Below are 23,086 nucleotides of genomic sequence, written 5' to 3'. Positions count from 1 at the left end.
AACCAAATCACATATTTTCAGTATTTAAATTACTGATTCCCTTTTTAATCTAATCAACACAAAAAAAAACCCCAAGGAGTAGTAACTCACCAACAGTAATGACTTAGGGCACCGGAAACATCTTACATAGTATCAAAAGAAAAGTGGCAATGTGAGTAAAACTGCCAAGTGGTAAAAAAAGCAACCTGTAAGAAAAAGGTAATGGCCATTTAAAAATTACAAATGGATATAACCAACACATGCTCACTCTCTAACAGCCCCAACAAATACCTAAGATTCTTTTCAATCGTCTGAAATAATTTTTTTTTTTTAAAAGTACCTGTTAGAACTGTTGAGATACCCTGGCATTCTTTGCTTGTGATGGTATAACAAATTTGTAGACATTTCGGAAGAACAGTTGGACTGTCAGTTAATGCAATGCTTTAAAATGCTTTAAGCCATTTAGCACTTAAGTAATTCTAATTAAAATTTCCTTATTTGCAAGTAACTATAGTAAAAAGTACAACTTAAAGACAGTTTTATGCTTAGCTAAGCCAAAATCGAACTACATGCCACATATCTCCATTTCCCCTCTTAAACTGGGAAAGAAGAATCAGTGGGTACACTCAGGACACTGGAAGGTAATGTGAAGAGAGCCGGAGGGAGTACAGGGAGTACAGATGGGCCAGCTTTGTTGGCAAAGGAACCCTGTGTGACTTAAGTACTTTCCTAGAAAGTTCATTCAAGCTTCTTTCATTAGAGATGTAAGATGTTCTAGATGATATTCTTCTATGATTGATTCTGCTTGATTCACAGCTTTTATTTTCACCAGAGTGAGAATTATGTCTTTTACTTCATTCCTGGAAAACAAACAAATCGCTCTTAAAAATTAAAGAGATCAGGGCTGAGGTGTATTATCAGTGGCAAGGTGCAAGTTTAGCATGGAGGAGACCCTGGCTTTGATCACTAATACCCCCATGCTCCCCAATGGTGTGAAAAATAAGACACAGTCATTGACTTGGTGCAATTCTTAATAATCTAGCAAAAGTTTTACCTTAAACTGACAATCTAAAGTAGCACATAATGAGATAAATGTATAGTAATGAATTGTGCAATGATACTTCAGGTAATAAGCAACTGCCAGAATATTTCTCCCGCCTAGTGATGTCGTATATAGCACTTATGTATTTTTGGTGATGCTGGTGTAAAGAAACTTACACTGCGGGGGGGGGGGTATGAAAAGCACAATAACAGTTATGTATAGTAGTACCTAATACTGGAGAAATGAATAGGTTACTGGTTTATGCATTTACCATATTATTCATTTACTCATTATTTTATAGTGTGTTTAAAAAAGAGTAAAGCAGTGTGCTGCATTATGCAGCCTCAAATATCTTGTGGGTGCTGCATCTCTTGATTGCTTCTTTTTCCCTTACATTTGATTTCATCTTGTGTTGCTTTATTCAACAAGTCTCTAGGGGCAACAGGGCCCAACACACACATGCCTCAGTGTGTAGTAGGTTACTCTCTCTAGACTTGTGTGTAATTACATTGTTTGTCCAACAGGATTGCCTAGTGATATATTTCTTAGAATGTATTCTAGTCATTAAGAAACACATGGACATAATCGAGAAGTTCAAACACAGACTATTGTTCAGTGCATTCTAGGGAATGCTTGTGAAAACGAGGAAAGCACAGAGAAATTTCAGTAGTTAGCTGGGCCACTATGGGAGAAATGGCAGGAGTATTTACACTCAGCATAAGGAAATACTCTCAGCCATTTTAAGGACAGGTTGTTTATCAGAGTAGTGTACATAGACTAGCTACTGCTGGGTACATACCAGGCACACAGATAAATGTTGAGTCTCTATAAATAAAATAAAATGAAAAAAAAAACCCAAAAAACACATTTTAAAATATTTTGTCTTTTAACAGTGTTTGAAATCAAACCTAGGGCCTTGTGCATGCTAGGCAAGCACTCTAGGCTACATTTCAAAATGTCTAACAAGATTTTTGATTTAATGTTTAAACTCCACAAATTTTTCTGTGCTGCAGAAGTGCTAAGTACTTATTTTGAAAGATTTATACTTAACAAAATGAATATACTTAAGGTTATTTCTATAAAATACCTGTCCCAAGGGCAATTTTGCAGTATTACAAAGTCTTGATAGATTTTTAAGAGTACAGTAAAAGTACAAATCTTTCTAAAAATCACACATACAAAAAAATCCTTGTACTGTGCTTATGGAAGTAAAAAGAAAATATTACCTGAATTCACTGCTAGATAACTTGTGCGCAGACAGCGATAAAAACTGGCTGAAGTTTTCTAACTGGGGAATAGGTGTCCCCATAGCTGACTGTTCCAACCACCGTTCTGGTATGCAGGCTGCTACCTGTTAATCCAAGCATGGACACTTTTCACCTTTGTCACCTGTCATCTCACAGTGACTGTGCAAGATGACAATTCATCTCTCCATTTTATATTTGTGCTTTAATAAAATTTTTAAAAATACTTCATCAAAGGTAGCAATGTTTTTCTGAGCAAAAAACAGTTCTTAACTGGCAAAACAAACGTGTGTGTACTACTCTGCATTTCTCTGATTCTTAGGACTGCTCTTCTTTCCCACATACTTCAGGCTATGTTTACAAATTCTGTTGTGGTCACTATCCATTTCTGGGCCATAAAAGAGCATGTTACAGATTTGTAAAAAGCTTTTTTTTTTTTTAAAGGTGGATCTGAATTGTCATGTATTGCAGCCTCTTTCCTAGTTTTACAGATCTTTTCTGATAGTATTTTATTATAGAAAACTTCAGACAGGAAGACAGGAAACAGGAGAAACAGTGAGCCACTGAACACTCCACTTAACAATTGTTAGTCTCTATGGCATTTTGGCTTATGTGTTTGGTCCATTGAAGATTTTGTGTTTGTTTTTTGTTTTTGGTGGGTCATGGTGCTTGAACTCTGGGCCTGGGCGTTGTCCCTGAGCTCTTCAGCTCATGGCTACCACCCTACCCTTGAGCCACAGTGCCACTTCTGATTTTCTAGTGGTTAACTGGAGATAAGTCTCATGGTCCTTAGTGCTTGGGCTGGCTTTGAACTGATGTTTAGATCTCAGCCTCCTGATTAGGTAGGATTACAGTTTTAAATTTCTGTCAAATTTATAGCAATCTTTTCACCATTTCATTTACTCCCTACTCTCAGATTGTCATTTATCATTTTAGTATATTTTTAACTTTTTACATTAATTTTTACTACACCTAAATTACAAATAATGCTTAACTAACTGCTATGCTGGGACTGGCATCCGGCTCCTTGGCATGCTGGGCAAATGCTCTACCACTAACATACAGCCAGTCCTCAACAGCCAGCTGCCCGGAGTCATGACTAAGTAAATTTCCCTTTCCCTACAGGGGCGACTTCAAAGATTTCAAACTAGTATATTAATTCTTTTGATGTGTATGTGTGTGTACTGGATTGAACTTAAGGCCTCAGAGCTGTCGCTGAGCTTTTTCACTCAAAATTGGTGTTCTCTACTTGAGCCACAGTACCACATGTTTTTTTAATTGGAGATTAGAGTCTTTTGAACTTTTCTGTCTAGGCTGACCTTTGAGTTGCTAGGATTTACAGGTGTGATTCACTAGTACCTGGTGCTTTTGTTTCACTGTTGAGGTATTCTCTCACTAAATAGCCCAAGCTGGCCTCAAACTTGCCGTGTAGTTTCAGATTCACAATATCCTTACTTCAGCCTCTTGCATGCTGGGATTTTAGCTGGTTTTCAGAACTATAGGAACTCTTAAATATGGAAGAGGAGCTTCGGGGTTTCTACGCTTATATGAGCATCACAACCTTGTTTTGTTTCACGATACATTTTAATAGCTAATTCCTCCCATCCCCCACTTTTTTGGGTAAAGGTCTTGCTACAGACAGCTTAGGCTTACCTTGAACATTAATCTTCTTGGGACTCAGCCTCGGAATTCTGGAATATGGAGTCAACACTGCCTCACATATTAGCTAAATTTTTAGGAAGGATAAAAGTAGAATGCTTTCTTCTGCAGCTTACCTGGCTGCACTTTTTAACAACATCTGGCCCAGGAACAGCATTCAGAAGAGAAATCATAAGGTAGCGGTTTAGTAGCTTTTCTAGTCCCAGCTCTTGTAAGATGTGGTCAGGGAGGAGTCCATTCCAAAGAAGAACATTGCGGAAGAGCTAACATAAAATGCCATGAGATTATTACACAGGCTCTCCAAGGAGAAGTCAGCATAATCTCTAACAAAACAGATGGCCAAACTCTTCAACTCTCTCTACAATTAGCTCTATTTACCCAGTGTAATCCTCACCTTTTGAAACTCTGCTAAATTCAATGCAGAATCTCTCCATTACTGCTACCTTCCAACAGTCATAGCAATGGCTATTCACAGTGTCTCCTAATGGCATTTTAACAAGTTATCATCATTCTTAGCAACTGCTTTTCAAAGTTCCTTAAGGCCACTCTCTATGGTCTTCCTGAGGTTTCTCTGAAGATTCCACTTGCCCTACCCTCCCTTCCATCCTCTCTTCTGTTTGGCCTCCTCCTTAGGCTCCATCTTTAGAACCTGTTACTCCCTCACGGTCAAGGTTCCAATGCTAAACACAAGTAGTTAACTCTAATATTCCCAGCTCAGATCCATCTGGCTCCTGAAATATGGACTTTTCACAGTTGTATTCAACTTACTATGTCTAAAAGAGATACTATTTCCCTTCCCAGAACTTTTCTTCTACATCATCTATAGGGTCACAAGGAAGATAATAAGCTGCCAGAATCAGGAACTATGCTTAAATTCTATGTTGCTCATAATATCATGTATAATTAACTAGTCCTAAAAGTGCTTCATCTGAAACATCTTTTGAATTTCTCATCTTCTTACCATCCCTGCTGCCATGAATTAGCAATGAGTTCATCTTTTAGACTAAGAGCTAATTGTTGCTAGGGCTTAATTTCAGCCTGCTGCCTATTTTTGTAGGGCCTATGACACTAGAATGACTTTCACACTTTTTACATTGCATTTGTAAAAATGAAAATATTTTTAACATCGCTTTAGTTCTGTGATATACAAATTTCAGTGTCCATGAGCGAAGTTTTCCTGAAACATTGCCCTTCCTTTGTTTATACGTAGTCTATTTTTTTTAATTACAGTAGCAGAGTACAATGATTTGATAGACTTTGTATGGTCTGCAAAGCCTAAAACATTTACCATATGGGAAATGTCTACTGTCTCTCTCAGGAAACTTTCAAAAAGGAACTTAAGTTTTTATTTTTGCAATTTTTTGCTTACCTTTAAAGCTGACCAGAATTGTCTTTCTTGGAACTTTGAATGTGGTGATGTTTTGTTTTCCACAACACTGATTTGAAAGAAAAAAAGAAGACATTACTCTTTCAGAACCAGTTTCAATAACAGACTTTAAAAAAATAAAGTAAATCTTTATGAACTATAAGTTTGGAAACTCTGATAACATCTCAATTAAAGATTACATATGTGGGGCAGGGAGTTTGGCCTAGTGGCAGAGTGCTTGCCTAGCATGCACGAAGACCCAGGTTCGATTCCTCAGTACCATACACTTAGAAAAAAAAGCTGGAAATGGCGCTATGGCTCAAGTGGTATAGCTCTAGCCTTGACAAAGTCCAAAGAGAGTGCTCAGGCCAGAGTTCATGCGCCAGGACTGGCAAAAAAAAAAAAAAAATAGATGAACACATGTATCCACACTGTCTCAACAACTTATTTCTGAGAATGATTCCTACAGATATGCTTTGTGCATATACAGAGTATGTCAGCCAGCTGGTTTATAGCGTCACCGTGGGCAGTATATTCCCCTGCCTGCCCTTTAGACACAGGATATCCACATGAGGGCGAAGTATGAGCTGAAGAATGAATGATATGAAATGATCTAAAAAATGTACTACATGAGGGGCCTAGTGGTTGAATGTGCACCTAGCATGCACAAATCCCTGGGTTTGATTCCTTGGTACCACATACTCAGAAAGCCAGAAATGGAGCTGTGGCTCAAGTGGTCGACTACAAAGAACGCATATACTGAACCATGAGCGTGTACTGCTTTCTTAAAACATTCTCAAACAAACCTTACAGGATATAATTCTCACCTACAGATAAATCTTCTTGGCTCAAAATAAGCTAGAAAACACTGAGGTTCTTCTGCCCAGTCCTGTGATTGCTCACTGGGTAGCTGACTGATAGTGCTCATAAAGCATTATTATGACTGAAGACTTCATGGCAAGGGTTTGACCATCTATTAAGTCCCACTTGTTTCAGTGGGAGAAGGGAGAATTCATCGCTGTGGCCTCTAGACCACAGCCTTCAGCGGTGTTCTAGGCTTATGCTTCCTTGTCCAGGCACTACTGTGTTCTGAGCACCCTCTTCCTAAAGTACTGTGCATCAGCCACTAAATTTACCCCCTTATAGATAAGAATATCAGTACATGGAAAAAACCAAGGCCAAATATCTAGTAATGGTGGATCCAGGTTCCAGAACCTGTGCTCTTTACTACTTTATGCCACCTCTCATGTTCCTAGGCCATATTTAAAAACAACAACAACCCCAAATCAAAACCATACAACATCCACATGCCAAGTATGGGATAAAGTAGCACCTGAAAAATATTTACTGAAATCTTAATTTGCGTATTAATACAGTATGTACACACTATGGTTAGAAAACAGTATAGTTCAGTTCACATCACATTCTCAACAAACTTGTCTGATATGGTGAACTATTTCAAAAGATCTACAAATCAATAGCTCTTACCTCTTTGGATATAAAGGAATAAAAACATCATCTTCTACTGTCTTCCTCATTCTTGAAATAATGGATCTAAGTAAATCCTATTTAAGAATGGGAAAACATTAGCAAGAGTTATGGTTGAAAATATATTTACCAAATATATTTTCACAATTTTAATAGTGCAAATTTCTACACCCAGAATCAGCCTCTGAAATAATTTTCAATTGGATATAAAAAGCATTCATCCAGGTTGTTGCAGATGGTTGTAGTTATGTTATTTTCACTTTCTATTATGTTTTGTTTCATGAATACTTCTAATAGAACACATATTATTTCCAGTTATGAGTCTATTAAAGGTAATGATATATAAAAATTCTTACAGAACTCTCTCAGTAAGCATAACAATGTATTTCCAGTGGGTATATATATATATGTAAGAAGGAATTGCTGAATATCACTGAAAACCATATGTTCAACTTTGTACAAAATGACAAACTGTTTTCCAAAATAATGGTATCTTATTTGTATTTTCATTGGCTGTGGCTGAGCAATCCTGTCTCCCCTACTTTCATATTAAAACTTGCATTTTTGTTTTTAACCTTTGCTATTCTGTGGCTGTAAAGTAATTTCTCATTGTGTTTTGTTTCTCATTTCCCTGTTCTCATATTTGGCTCTTTTGCAAAGTACATTAAGCTGTTTTTCTATGTTTAGTTTTCTCTTTTCTTTTTTTTTTGGCCAGTCCTGGGCTTGAGCTCAGAGCCTGAGCACTGTCCTTGGGATTTCTTAAGGTTAGAGCCCTACCACTTGAGCCTCAGCACCACTTCCGGCTTTTTTCTATGTATGTGGTATGGAGGAATTGAACCTGGGTCTTCGTGCATACAAAGCAGGCACTCTACCACTAGGCCAAACTCCTAGCCCCTACAGTTTTTGTTTTTGTTTTGTTTTGGTATTAGCTTCTACCTTTTTCTTACCGATTTGTAGAAGCCTACAATTAAGCAGCTACCCAATTCCAACCAAATTGTTCATAAATGTCAAATCCAAACAAATTTATGTTCTTATCTGCTCTAGGTATGGCCAGGTACTGTTTGTACCTGTATATCCTTTTACCTAGAGAGCTGACTCTAGTTAATTCACTTTGTTTAGATATATAAAAAATTAATCACAGTACTCAAATTAGAAAATTTTAAGGCACTATACTACATATATATTCGAAATTTAAATATCAGCTCAAGTTCAAAGACATGAACATAAATATATAAAGACAGGATCCTAATTGGAAAACATAAGACTCACACATGCTCATTAGTATTCAAACTTTGCAAAAGAAGATTGGATGAAAACCTCCTACAGGGACTCTGGTTCCTGACACCCTTACCAAGGAGAACTTAACCACTCACCCTGTCCCAGCCAAACTATTCATGATTGTACAATGCAAACCAGAACATTGAACTCAATGACGTCATATGTCTCTTACTACTTTAACCTCTTATCCAAGATATAATTATATTTAAGTGGCCATCAATCAATAGTTATAACATTAAAAGCCAAGCGGAATTCAATTTTTTTATTTTTATTTTTTATTGTCAGTTATGGGACTATAACTCAAGGCCTGATCACTGTCCCTGTGTTGTTTGTTTTTCTCCTCAAAGTGAGTGCTCACCACTTTGAGCCACAGTACCACTTCCAGTTTTCTGGTGGTTAATTGGAGATAATAGTCTCTTGCCTGGGCTGGCTTCAAATAGCGATCCTCAGATCTCAGTCTCCTGAGTAGCTAGGATTACAGGTGTGAGCCACCAGCCCCTGGTAAAAAATTCAGTTTTATCTTAGTCCATTTCTCAAGCATTTTGAATTGTCTTAAGAATCACAGTGTTCTAGGATCATGTTCTAGGAAATATTTCCACAAAATAGCATTTGAACTTACATAAGTTATTTTATTCTATTCATTTACTGTTGGGTTTTTTTTTTTTTTTTCCCAGTGCTAAAGCCTGACTCCAGGGCCTTCGTTGAACCCTACCCTGAGTCCCCAGGTATCATTACCTGTTTGCTTTTATTAACTTCATTTTCACAAACAGAATGTTCTTCAAGAACCTCTCTGCAGTGTGTTATTAAACTTCTTGTCTGCGAAGTTGACAAGGGATCCCAAATGAATTCTACGAAGTCTGAAATCAACATTTCAGTGATATACAACTTATTTACTCCATTGATTTGTACCTAATGTACACATAACTGAGGTCTAGTCGGCTTTCTTTCTTATGAAGTTAGAATTCATGGTGAATTATTCCCTCAAAATATTTGCATATACTTTCAGTTCCTTGCCCTCCAGCTTAGTTGAACTTCTCTGGGTTAGCCTACAACCTTAGCTTAAAGCCACCTTACCACTGAGTCTGTGCCTGTAGCTGTACAGCTAAATTTTGAATTTTAAAATATCATGTCACCATGAAACTGAAATGAGCCCTTGATGCTGGGTCAGCAATTATATTCCCCTTCCTTGATCTACTCACTTATTCTTCCATGTAGAGGATTATTTCTTGTCTTCTTGTTCTCACTCTCAGTTGACAAACTATTTACTCTTCTAAATGAGTGTTTTTATTTACTTTTTTGGTCTCCTCCCCGTTCTCTCACATGTACTTAATTTCATGGGGACCAGAGTTAAAAGAGAGCAGAAGAGAAATTCTTACCCTAGCACTAATGCACCTGAACCTACATGCACTCTCATGTCTCCTGCTTCTATGAAGAATTGACATCCCAGTCAAGGCCAATCTTTGACAGTGAATGAGCGCTCTACCCCCCTGCTTATTTGCACATTGCTCCAGGAATTTGGTCCTTTCACTCTGGCATTGCTATCATCTCCAGTATTTTTTGCAGTACTGTGAAACAACTATTCCTCTTGCACTAAATATGTGGATATTAGATCCAAACAGTACAAGAGCGATGACTCAATATTTGGGTACCCAATATTATGGACATGGTCTTAAGAGATATAAACATAACTACATAGACATAAAAATCTATGATGGGCTATATTCTCTATAGACATAATGTTTTATTACATAGATTAATGCTTAATTTTAATTATGTTCTAAAATCTTAAGTGCCAGTGATTGTATGGATTCCCTTTTTGAATATTTGTTTGTTAAACATGACATTTGAAATGATATAAAAATCAATGTTAATAAACTCGTTAATTAAAAAGTTAAAAAAATCATTTCCTTTCTTACCCCCACTCCTCTTCCAATAATGCTTCACTCCTCAATTTTCTTTAAAACAAGTCCATTAAAATATTAAATGTCTACCTTCAAGTTTTCATTTCCTATTTGTTTCTGGATTAGGTCTTATCATCTTCCACTGTATTGAAACTGCTTTATTAAATCACAAGGCATTCATAAAACCTCATCCCACAAAAGAGACAGACTGTAATCTTCACCTGGCTAATTATCAACAATTACAAAAAACATTCTTTTTTCCTGGAGACTCCTCCTTTACCTAGCTTCTGGAATGCCATGCCCCCTTTTCCTGCCCATTTCTCTGGTTTAGTTGGCTGTTTATCAATTCTTCTACATCTAAACACTCAGATAGTATCAGTACTTAAGTCATTTCCTTACACTTCTCCATTTGCATTCATTTCCTCATTATTTAAAATCATTTTATCCTTTTAAATGTTGTCAACTTGCTCATAAATTCTGAGCTAATACCTCCTTCTGGAATTCCTTTAAAACTCACATATTCAACAATCTGACATTTTTGTTCAGATGTCAGATTATCAAACTCAACAGTTCCCAATACACGCCCTCTTGACTCTAGAAACATTCCTTTAAGTCATTCCAGCTTTAAGAAATGTCAACTCTTGCCTTTCCAGTTATTTAAGATGAAAAGGAAAAAGAGAAAGAGACAGAGAGAGAGAGAGAGAGAGAGAGAGAGAGAGAGAGAGAGAGAGAGAGAGCCATTTTTCATTCCTATTTCTCTGTTGCTATATTGACTGTAATTCATTAGCAAATTCTGTTAGTGCTACTTTTGAACTATGAGCAGAATTCAGCCACTACAGGAACCTCTAACTATTAATTTCTTATAAAGCTACTTACTCTTGGGATTATCTAAGTATAAGAATATGGGTTTCTCACAGTAATACTTCAATAAAAAACAGCTTTAAAGTTTTATCACATTACTGAGAAACAATGTCTGTTTCATCTTTTAAAATGGAAGTTCATTTTGTGTGACCTAATAACAAAAGTCTTCAGATGTTGACGATTGAAGTATTAATGTTAAAGTGCTTAAAGTTGCCAATGGTGGTAGGTATAAAAATGTGACATGCTTTTAAAGAAAGGGAGAACACATAAAGGGGAGAAATAAAGAGAAGGAATCTAACAGAAACTAGGAAAAGCATAAAAAACACATGTAGTATGGATGAAAGCATGTCACTAACAAACAACAAGTATCACAAATATAACATTCATGTCACAAAGACTCAAGAGAATCAGCAGCTTCATAACTAGATATTTGTATAAGCATGAACTCAGGACTTCATGCTTGTTAAGTATGTATGCTACCCTCGAGCCACAACTCTCTAGCCATCCGTCCCCCACATCTTTTAACTAGCTTGAACAGAACACATGTTAATATTATTGAATACAGCCCTTCCTTTCCTTCTGTTCAACAATACCTAAACATGTATTTGTAATGATCACAGACATTAGTGATTTTCAGCTCTGCTGAAGAACATAAGATCATAATGTACCTGTAAGTCGAGGAATAACAGTTTTGTTGATGACAGAGGACAGAATTTTTTGATCAGAACTGTCAGCCTTCTTTGCATCTTCCACACTGTTCCCCATGAATTCCTCTATAGATGTGAGCCATGGCATCTGTCTTAAACCTGTGGAATCCAACTTACAAATGAAATTACAAGGTTATAAATCAATTTTTAAATAAATGTATACAAAGTAAAAAACAAAAGCAGTGTATACATTCTTTCTTAAGAACTTTCCTAAGAACAAAGGAGAATAATTCTGTTTTAGTACTATGTATGGAACATTAGATCAAGGCTAGGCAGGATGACACGACCTTAGGGGTTCTAGGCAGTAACAAAGTTGTACTTGCTACTTGCATTTGTAAAGCCAATATTCAGCACATACCTTTGTTAGGCACTTGAAACAGACATAACTTTTTAATTTTTATTTTGGCAAAATTTACCTACCTCCAAAAAAGTCTCCTAAGTATAAAATGTGCAATGTATGTGGTTTACTTTATTTTTAAAGTGCAGATGGTCAATTACTATTCTGTCAGTGGCAAAATGGAATACAGTACCCAATTCAACTTGAATGGGTACTAACTAAACTAATGCCCAACCAATTACCCTAGCACCTTCTTGGAAATAAGCTTGGTTGCTATACTATGAATGCTGTGTGGTCCTGACCCTAACGTGTAACTAACAGATATTCATGACTAAAACAGAGTAAGAGTAGAATGTGTACTTAGCAAAACAGAGAGAGAAGGCTGTGGTCCCATCATTTACTTGTTGAAATGTTTTTTTAGCTTTGCTCTCTTCCTAGAACTTTATCTCCCTATCCCTGCTTAGCAGGCACCTCTACATGGATATAAAACTTCTTTCAGGTCTCTTTCTCTTTCTGAAAAGTTCAAACTTCCATCCATTAATGAATGGAAAAGCTGTAGTTTAGAATACAAATATTAGGATTATGTTTGTATGTGGAAGTGCAAAATGATGTTGTTATCTATATTTTGCTAATTCTTACTTTCTGACCGCTGGTATAAAGTGAATCATTCGTCACTATTATCTACATGATGGATGTGTGCCCTTGCACTAGTTGGCTACAGCAATGCCTTATGTCTTATTTTCTTCCCTTCAGTGAGTGTTTTGGAGCTTCCTGAAACATTACTTTCAAGGTGTCATTTCTACACTTTCTTACCTGTTTATAGAATCGGTACATTAGTGTGATCTCTAGGATTCTGAACTAGAATTTGTGCCTTTATACATTTATTTCTATCACTGTTTTTTTTTTGCCAGTCCTGGGCTCAAACTCAGGGCCTACACACTGTCTTTGGGCTTTCTCAAGGCTAGAGCTCTATAACTTGAGCCACAGTACCACTTCTAGCTTTCCCTGTATATGTGGTTCCGAGGAATCAAACCCAGGGCTTCATGCATGCTAGGCAAGCACTCTACCACTAAGCCACATTCCCGGACCCCTTTATACATTTATTAAATCGATTGCCTTTCCTCTCTCCCCTTCTGATGTACAATTTTCAAAGCCTTGCTTAAGTTCCTGCTCTTATTCCTCAATGCGCTTTGCTTTTTCCCTCCCTCCCTCCCTCCTTCCATCTTTCCCTACAGAAGTTTGAATTTAGAGTCTTGCACTGGCTAGGCAGACGCTAGTACCAACCATCCTCCCAAACTTCTGTGTTTTTCTCTATTACCTCCAACTTCAAAACTCTTGGAATGAAGCTTTTTTTTAAAAAAATTTTTTTTTGCCAGTCCTGGGCTTGGGCTCAGAGCCTGAGCACTGTCCTTGGACTTTCTCAAGGCTAGAGCTCTATCACTTGAGCCTCAGCACCACTTCCGGCTTTTTTCTATGCATGTGGTACCGAGGAATCGAACCTGGGTCTTCATGCATGCTAGGCAAGCACTTTACACTAGGCCAAACTCCTGGCCCCAAAGCTTTTATGTTTAATTTCCCAAACCAATATTACTTTATGATTTGGGTGGGTGTGGGTTTCAAAGAACGTAGAAAAGAATGTTTGGTGTTGCTCAGTATTAAAAGCCAAGTCAGAGTAAAGAATACCAAAAAAAAAAAAAAAAAAAAAAAGGATATGGCACTATGGCTCAAGTGGTAGGGTGGTAGTCTTGAGCTGAAGTGCCTCAGGGACAGTGCCCAGGCCCAGAGTTCAAGCCCTACCACTGACCAAAACAACTAAGAAAAAGCATGAAGTATAAATTTCTAAATTTTGGCTCAACTTTTTAGGGTAAGGCGTGTTTCATAGCTAACCTGATAGAAGACTAACACATATGATCATAATTATTAGCATATGTTAAGCATAAATACCTTAAGAGGGTTCCAGTCAAGCAACTGGACTCGTACCAGGGGACTTAAAAGCTTTGGTATGCATAAACCAATGAAAGCGTCAGAGTAGGAATCAGGAAACTTTTCTCGCCATTGCTGAAATTTCAGTAAGACATTCTGGATGTTACAAAAATCATCATGTACATCTTCAAAAACTTTCTTATAATCCTGTAAAAGGTCACCTGTAAACAAAATAAGACTCTTTATATCTATGCATTTGAGGTTTGCTTTCTTATATATACATTTATTTTATTAAAACAAGTCACCTGAGTAGCAAAAGTAGTAATAATAATGTTCGCCATTTATTGAGCCTGTGGGCTCACAATATCAATCTATTAGCTCAATTCTTTATCTTTACTATGTCCCGCGAAGGCTGGTATAGCCTACTTACTGACAACAATCAAACACATTAGGACTATTACTCAACTCTTCAACTTCAAGTGTATTTAACTGCAAAACTCCCAATCCTTCAACTGTACCCACCATACTTTGTACAACATTAAAAAAAACTATACCATTAAATTTACTTGTTTTAAATAGAATATCAAAGTTTGAGAAGTAACGCATCCACTACCTGACAAACCTAACTGTAACCCCTCTATATTACACTGACAATAAAATAAAAACAGAATGATATAAAAAGATAAAAGATTATAACAGAAGATAAAAGGATAAAGGAAAAAAACTATACAGTGGCAGCTTACAGGGAAAGAAAATGTTTTCCATTTTCTTGGAATTATCCCAACTGTTTCATATAATGTATTTCAGGCAATCGCAGAAAACATTTCTCACTACTTCAATAATTGAAGTCAAATCTACTAGAAACTTAGCAAGTGACCTCGGCTTTTGTGGAAGTCAGTCATCTCTGTAGAAGATAATTCTTCATCACTTGATGTCCCTTCCTCATGGTTACAGTTCCCAGAGAGTAACCTTGCTTGTCTTCTTTGTGCTCTGTATTTTGGAATAAATTGAGAGTAAATGAAAAGTAAATAGCTGCTTCTGGAAGTCAATGCTTTCACAGAAAGTGGAAGTTCTTTCTCCATCTTAAATGGTCATAACACCATCATATCAGCACACAATTTCCTGTGACTATTTCTGACATTTTTCCTTTGAGTTGATAGTTCTCCTTTCCCCACTTTCTCTTTTCTTTTCGAGGAGGGTGTCTTTATAAGACATTTCCCTTGAGAACATTCCTGTGGGCTACTAAGTTTCTGAAGAAGGAGTGACAATGTAATTAGAACTAACTAGTTTCCAGTCTTGTTAGAAGCAACTCCCAGCCATATCAGTGCCACTTTATCCATCCCTTTCAACAGTGGGAAATACACCAGTGGGTATAAAGTAGCTAAGGATTGCTGAACTAGACTTTGGCTTCAGATTATGTTTATAAGCTAACACGTCAGGTTAGGACATTTATGTCATAAAGTTAAGTATGTTTAAATAGTTGAAAAGCACTACAGCAATGATGCTTTAAGTCTTCCCTTTATAAAACAGGTACCTTCGAGATTCAATCTGTTCCAAAATCCTTTGAGTTTTCTCATCTATGGCCAAGCTTCCATTTGTAGATGCCTCAGTTTTACCTATCAATGAATTAAATAGATTTTTGTACCATGAATTCAAAAGCAAAAGTGAAACTTTGAAAATGAAAACAGTATCATGGATGCATATATGAAATAAAATATACTTCAGACATACACATACGTAAACTGCAGATTTCAATATGCAATGGAATGCCAAAATTAACTCTATTACAATATTAACAAGCATCAAGAATGCTCACATAAAATATGTAGTTTTGCTCTTGAATATAACTTAGCAGTTGAAAAGAGCAACTGCTACAAAGTAGCCAGACTTCAACTAATAGAAGTATTTGCATTAACAATAGCTTATCTGTATTATTGCTCATTTATATTTGCTCATTTACCATTCTTTGTGATTACAGGTAGTATTTTGAAAGTCACTATACTGGCTTTTCTCAGATTGTTATGGTCTTGTACCTTTGGCTTTCCAATGACACTTGGTTAAAAGAAGGGATTACTGAAATCACAAAACTCATGCTAGAACTTGAAGAAAGCATCCAAATCTTATAAAATGAGATCTAATATAATGTGTCTCTACTGAAAGGCACCAGAACCCACATATGGACGAACCCTTCAAACACCAAGTTAGGTTTCTGACCAAGTCTATAGATTTATATATACTCATACCCAAACACTAATGGCCAGAAAACATTTTGTCTCAAATACTTAGTGATTAGGGGTTAAAATATTTTTCAGCCTTGGACTTAACTGAAGGTATTTTGAAACTCTGCCCTCAAAGGTATGGGGTTTGGAAGACAGGCTGAATAAAGGCCTACTCTGAATATACACAAAAATCATTTTTATATAGGAATAAAAATATTTTTATTCTCCAGATGATAATTTATTTAGCTTAATGACCAGTAAGTTATATTGAACAACAACAAAAAAAAATCACTAACGTGCTAACTGTTGTAAATATGTTGATTCATGTTTTAATTCATCTTGCCTGCGTTTCATTAAGGTCGTGGCTTGTTTTAAAAGAAGTGCATGCATGGATGATTCTATTTGCTGGATGCTGATAATCTGAAATACATAAGTCACAACTTGAAGATCATGGATAATCAATTAAATAGTTTAAAAAGGTATTATATATTAGCAAATTATATGCTCAATTTGTGCATAAACATTTCCAATACCAACACATTTCAAGTACAAAATACTTGTGAGCAACAAATTTAGACTTTCAAAATTAAACAACAGATTATCAACTGTAATAGAGATAAAAAGTATCAGATTATGACACCAAAAGTGATTCAGAGACAGAATACACATGACAGGTAAGAGCAAGGACCTAGAAATATGAGAGGAAATGACAGGACAGGAGGAGGAAATGAGGGTAGGTGTTCCACTCAGACCCAGGGAGGAACACATAAAGAAGTGGTAAAAGCTGAAAAAGGGAAGAAGGGGTGAAGGGAGAAAGTTCAGTTTTAGTGGCCTGCCTAGGAAAAGCAAGCACCAGGATTCAATTCTTAGCGCTTGGTGTGGGGTGATGTAGAATAGAAGACACTGAACTAAGGACAACACAAACAAGATAAGAAAGCTACGAGTAGGTAAAATGGAACTCTGACATCTTGGGAAGGAATGCTCCCACCTCAATGATGGGAGATGATGAAGGGTATCAACAGCCACTGTTATACATACATCATTATCCAAACATGGTCATATGTGTTCTAAAGAAGATTCTAACTAGAATTCTCCAAGGATGAATGAAGAAAAACCTACACTGTAATATCTGTCTTAGACAGAAACCATCAAATGCTATTAAAAGGTAGCCTATTTTAAATAGGATAATTAAAAACTTTAAACTGTACAAAATTACTCTTCACCCAGAAAGCAAAGAAGAAAAGGAGAAAAAAAAAATCCCTTCTGAGAATTGAAGTGTAATAAGGCAAAGAAAGCAAGTAATTCACTGGTAGAAAAACTATATATAGCTGGCTCACGCCTGTAATCCTGGCTACTCAGGAGGCTAAGATCTGAGGATCAAGGTTCAAAGCCAGCCCAGGCACAAAAGGATTTGAGACTCATATCTCCAATTAACCCCTAGAAAATGGAAAGTGGGGCTTGGCTCAAGGGTAGGGCTGTAGCCTTGAGCTGAAGAGTTCAGGAACAATGCTCAGGCCCAGGAGTAGGGCAGTAGCCTTGAGCTGAAGAGCTCAGAGACAGCACCCAGGCCGAGTTCAAGCCCCATGGCCCACAAAAAACAAAAACCAAGAAAAGACCCCAATAACAACAACAACAAAAAACTATATGTAGATAATAAAGTACTTGTTTGAGATCAGCCGTTTGTTTTTCTTTTTCCCTTTGCTTTTTCATTCTTTTTTATTGGTGGTGGGGCTTGAACTCTGGGCCTATGTGCTGTCCCTGAGCTCTTCAGCTCAAGGCTAGCACTCTACTACCATTTTGAGCCACAGTGCCATTTCCAGTTTTCTGGTGGTTAACTGAAGATAAATGTCTCGTGGACTTTTCTGCAGGGATAGTTCTGAACTGTGATCCTCAGATCTCTGCTTACTGAGTAGCTAGGATTTACAAGTGTGAGCCACCAGTGCCCAACGAAGCCAATTTTTTTCTAAATTGTAGACTGCCACAATTTTTCTATGTTCTAATTTGGAAGTATGTTGTGTGAACCTTAAAATATTTATAAATAATTAATTTTGTTGGATTTCATTTTCTTAGGATTTTTTTCTTAATCTGAAATTTTAACACAAAAAGCTATTCCCCCCCAAAATGGTGGAGAATACTGATGTTTGAACTCAGGGACTCTTACTTTCTAGACAGGCCCTGTTCCACTGCAGCCACATCTTTAGACCTTTATGCTCTGCTTATTTTTGAGATAGCATCTAGCTCTAGCTCTTAGCTTTTTTTTTTTTTTGGCCAGGCTAGCTGGCCAGTCCTTTGGCTTGAACTCAAGGCCTGAGTCCTTGGGCTTTCTTAAGGCTCTAGAGCTCTACCACCTGAGCCACAGCATCACTTACAACTTTTTTCTATGGTTGTGGCAACATAATAATTATAAAAAGTTATGATCAACATTAAGGGGACACTTGATCTCATTTGTTAAAAATGTCTAGACCTGGAGGCTAGTGTGTTGTGCCTATAATCCTCGCTACTCAGAAATCTGAGATCTGAGGATTACTGTCCATAGCCAGAGCAGGCAGACAAATTAAGAGATTCTTATCTCTCATTAGTCATCAAAAAGCCAGAAGTAGAAACGTGGCTCAAGTGGTAGAGAACCAGCCATGAGTGAAAAAACCAAGTGAGAGCTTGAAGCCTTGAGTTTAGTGCAAGCATGTGTATGTGTGGCCTATTCCCAACCACCGAAACAAGAAACAAGGGAGTGGAGGAAGCCTTTAGCTGAGCACCCATGGCCCTTACATGCAATCTACCCTGAAGGCTGAAACCTAGAGTAACTTGGTTTGAAACTGGCCTAGGTAGTAAAGTCTGTGAAAATGTCTCTAATTAACAAAAAGTCCATCTAGACAGAAGCATGGTACATTATGACAGAACACCAGTCAGGAATAAGCAAGAAAGCTGAACAAGGAGAGTGAGAAGAGTGAGGGCCCTGAGTTCAAGCTGTGATATCAGGACAACAACAAAACAGACAGAAAAAAGGCTCGATTTGGTGACATAAACCTATAAATTCTGTACTCGGGAGGTACAGAAGGGGAACTGTGAGCTCCAAGTCAGATTGGACTACATAGTGAGATCCCATCTCCCCCAGGAGAAGTATGTGCAAAAATACTAGAGAGAGGTTAAAGAGAGATTTATGCTTTTCCTTTTTGAACTGGGTAGTAAAGGAGTGTCTCTCTAAAAAGAAAACAATATAAATATTTATATCTACCTTTTCATTAAGACAGTCAATTACATTTTCCACATAAATTTTCATGTCTTTGTAGAACTTGTAGTTTTGAGATTGATTTGAGGAGCTCTCTAGGTTCTGAATTGTGCTCTTTGAGCTCTTGACATCCTCTACGTATTTTTCATATTCTCTCTGGTGTGAACGATGAGTATCTTGCAGTAATGTCAATCTAGATAAATAAAATAAAAATTGCCCGTTTTTCATAATTTTTCCCGAAAAGTAAAGCTCTATAATAACTTTTTTTTTTTTGCCAGTCTTGGGGCTTGAACTCAGGGCCTGGGCACTAACTGTCCTTAGACACTGTCCTTAGACTCTTTTGCTCAAGAGTAGCACTCTGGCACTTGAGCCACAGCACCCCTTCTCGCTTTTTCTGTGTATGTGATACTGAGGGGCTTTGTGCATGCTAGGCAAGCACTCTATCATTAGGCTATACTCCCAGTTCCATAATAACTGATTTTTAATTATGTAATATGTATATTTACATATATATTACAAAGTTTAAAAACAAAAAATCAAATCAATTTTTTTTAGCATGGTAATGTAACAGATACTATTTTTTTCTATAAATCTCTTTACTATTAATACTAATTAAAATGAACATGGCACTGTTGAGAACAAGGAAAATTTCCAAGTCAGTAGGACTCACCTATTGTTCAGCTGCTTCTTTATAATTTCTAAGGTTACAGGCGGAAATGACACAGGTGTATCAAACTTCATCATTTGAGATTCTCTTTTATGAGAAAGGTCTCTTCCCTATAAATAATTAGTACAATTATTTTTTAAACTGGTACATTTAAAACAATTTTTAATTTTATGAAAATTAGCAAAATAATTTTAAAACACTAAAATGACTTTTTAGTTTATCATAAAAGGAGCTAGTTCAAAAGTTAGATGCTTTAATAATTTTTGAACATCACATTAAAATGTTTTTCAAATTTTAGAATTCATGAGGCAATTTAAAAAATGTGATTTCTCAAGCTAGGTGCCAGTGGTTTAGACCTATATTTCTAATGCCTTGGGAGGCTGAGATTGGGAACATCGTAGTTGGAGACCAGCCTCACTCAGGAGAGTTTTTGAGTGGTTGGTGTGTGCTTGTTAATTCAGCTATGATGTGATGACAAAGGAATTGGGGTTGCACCCAGAAAAAAAAATTGGATTTAGAGGTGTGGAACACAGATAAAAATCCTGCTTAACAACTGTAAGGCCTTGAGTTCAAGCCCCGGGACCACCAAAACTAAGTTTCTTTTCTTTCCTTGTTTTTGAATTTTAAAAAATGTGATTTTTCACAAAGTACAGTTCCTCAAGTTTCCACAGCTCATTTGGTTTACTGTATAATGTACTCTCAGCCTACCATGTGAATAAAGCCACTGTGATTTGGGATTGGGGGTACTTTCAGAGGAATGTATTCCTGAGTAATACGTGGCATACTTCACTCGGTAGGCCAAGTCCTCTGGCTAGTCTCAGCCCATCACCACCCTGCTTAGCATGCGGGGAGTTCTGATGGAGACGTGGACCACGTACTGAACCAATTCACTGATTTCACTATCTTTTGTATTCCAAAATTACGGTCACAGGCTGACCTTTGCTTTTCAGCTTAAATAACATGAAGATCTTCCAACCTTGTTTTTGCTTAAAAGAACAAATAATATTGGGCTGAACTTTCTTTCTTTTATTTTATTTTTAATTTTTTTTTTTTTTTGCCAGTCCTGGGACTTGAACTCAGGGTCACATATTCTAGGCACTGACCCTGAGCTTCTTTTGTATAAGGCTAGCACTCTACTACATGAGTCACAGCGCCATTTCTGGCCTTTCCTATTTATGTGGTACTGAGGAATTGAACCAAGGACTTCATGCATGCAGGGCAAACCACCAAGCAACCTTCCCAGCCTTGGGCTGAACTTTCTAAAAAAAATTAGCAATTGAATATTTCTGAATTATCAAACTAACTGAAAAAGGTTGATCATTGATTTATGTCACTGAATTGCATGTTAAATATTGTATAGTAGTCTAATTTATCTATCATCTCTCTTATTTTCTAATTCTTTTTTTTCCATATATTTTTATTGTAATTAATAGAAGGGTTGCATTATATGCACCAAATAGAAAGTGCATTACTTCACAAACATTGATACACTTTCTCATATATTGGTCCCCATTTCCTTCTCCCCACCCCTGCCCCTCATCTTGTTTTCCCTCCCTTCCCTATCCTATTTCAAATAACCAGATAAACAATATATCAGATAACAAGGTGAAATACTGTAACAATATGAGATAATCAAGGGATAGCAAAAGAGAAGAGAGATAACATAATATATTAAGGACAACAATTACTCATTATATGGCTTTTGTTTCTATATCCTGGAGGTCCTTTCATTTAGTGTCATCCTATATGGCCTTATGTATCTAGGTTTTGCTCTACTGCAAATCTCTGCTAGGAGATCCCAAGGTTTCTACTGATTATGTCAAATGAGGGAAACCATTGAGCCTATGTTCCTTTGAAAAACTATTTTTATTTCAGCATTTTACAAAGGAAATTTACTTTTCAAAAAAACTATTTGATAACTGTTGTATTGAATACACATTTATTTGTTTATTTGAGTTGGGAACGGAAGGGACAAAAATGATGAGACACATGAGAAATAAACCAGTTTAACAGATATTCACAAGACAATATGTTGGAAGGAAATTCTACAACTTGGGAGGGGGTGGGGAGAGGAAAAGTAGTAAAAAATGATGGGAAGGTGTAACAATGTTCAAGAACTAATGCACTCACTACCTTATGAATATAATCCTAACCTCTCTATACATTACCCTGGTAATAAAATTTAAATAAAAAAAGAACAAATAATATCTCAGAGCATCCTTATCAAAAGATTTAACTTAAAAACTCATATTTGCATGATTTTATACAGCTTATAAGTACTTTGACATATATCATTGTAAGTTTGAGCCTTCAGCCATTGTCAAGTATTTTTCTACTATCTTTCCCACTTTACAGATGAGAAAAATGAAACTTAGAAAAATCAAGTCCCTTTTCTCAAGTTGTACAAATATTGTGTAAGTTCCCAACAAGACAGGGCACCATTAGATATAAAAATGGATAGTTATTAATTTTTGACCTAGTGGAGCTTACCTAGAATAAAACAAACCTAAAATGAAAATCTACAACTTTTATCTCCAAATACAATAATGATTATTATATAAATATATATAGCAACAATATATAATATAGCATATATATATATATAATTTTTCGGTGGGGGTGGGGATATTGGAGAATGAACCAAAGTTTTGCATATTCCTACACAAGTGTCCCACCACTGAGCTACATCCCTGATCCATTTTTGTCTCTCTCTCTTTCTCCCTCTCCCCCGCTCTCTATATAAAATCTACATGTATTATATACATGTATGTGTATATATGTACATATATACATGTGTATATATGGAAATAAATATAATAATAAATATAAACAGATTTTTCTGCTTATGAAGAACTGAGGAATCCAACACAGGGCTTCATGCATGTTAGGCAAGCACTCTTATCACTAGGCCATATTCCCAGCCCCTATCTGCTGTTTTAAGTCACTACGGTTGTGTTAATTAGTTATTATCATTTTTGTTAGAATAGATTACCTCTATGATTTTAACTGCTTTCCTCATTTGTTGTTGTTCCCAAATATCCTGATTTTCATCCTCCTGACTCTCTTCACTTATTCCTTCATTTATTGCTATAAAAAGAAAACAAAAAAAAATTCTCACATAAATATTTTTCCATTCCAATTGCGGCAACCAACATTTTTGGTGGTTCATTTATTTTACATTGGTTGGGG

General features: G+C 36.5%; 1 protein-coding gene across 1 annotated transcript in view; it reads right to left on the bottom strand.

The window, feature by feature from the left end:
- Positions 1-174: 174 nt before the first annotated feature.
- The window catches only part of Gcfc2 (GC-rich sequence DNA-binding factor 2), a 29,882-nt gene continuing 6,970 nt past the window's right edge, over positions 175-23,086 (bottom strand). The window contains exons 4-17 of the mRNA XM_090336598.1: positions 22,890-22,984; positions 19,901-20,007; positions 19,237-19,423; positions 16,301-16,424; positions 15,320-15,401; positions 14,663-14,775; positions 13,807-14,006; positions 11,487-11,637; positions 8,792-8,913; positions 6,779-6,855; positions 5,294-5,360; positions 4,041-4,187; positions 2,248-2,372; positions 175-839 (exon numbers count right to left, since the gene is read on the bottom strand). Of these exons, the coding sequence (XP_090192724.1) occupies positions 722-839; positions 2,248-2,372; positions 4,041-4,187; positions 5,294-5,360; positions 6,779-6,855; positions 8,792-8,913; positions 11,487-11,637; positions 13,807-14,006; positions 14,663-14,775; positions 15,320-15,401; positions 16,301-16,424; positions 19,237-19,423; positions 19,901-20,007; positions 22,890-22,984 (1,715 nt within the window). The 3' untranslated portion in view covers positions 175-721. The remainder of the gene's footprint in view (positions 840-2,247; positions 2,373-4,040; positions 4,188-5,293; positions 5,361-6,778; positions 6,856-8,791; positions 8,914-11,486; positions 11,638-13,806; positions 14,007-14,662; positions 14,776-15,319; positions 15,402-16,300; positions 16,425-19,236; positions 19,424-19,900; positions 20,008-22,889; positions 22,985-23,086) is intronic.

Source organism: Megascapheus bottae, chromosome 7 (assembly GCF_031878675.1).
Source record: "Megascapheus bottae isolate mThoBot1 chromosome 7, mThoBot2.hap1, whole genome shotgun sequence".
NCBI lineage: Eukaryota > Metazoa > Chordata > Mammalia > Rodentia > Geomyidae > Megascapheus > Megascapheus bottae.
Note: the sequence above shows the minus strand (reverse complement) of the source record. Positions and strands in the feature narration are given on the sequence as shown.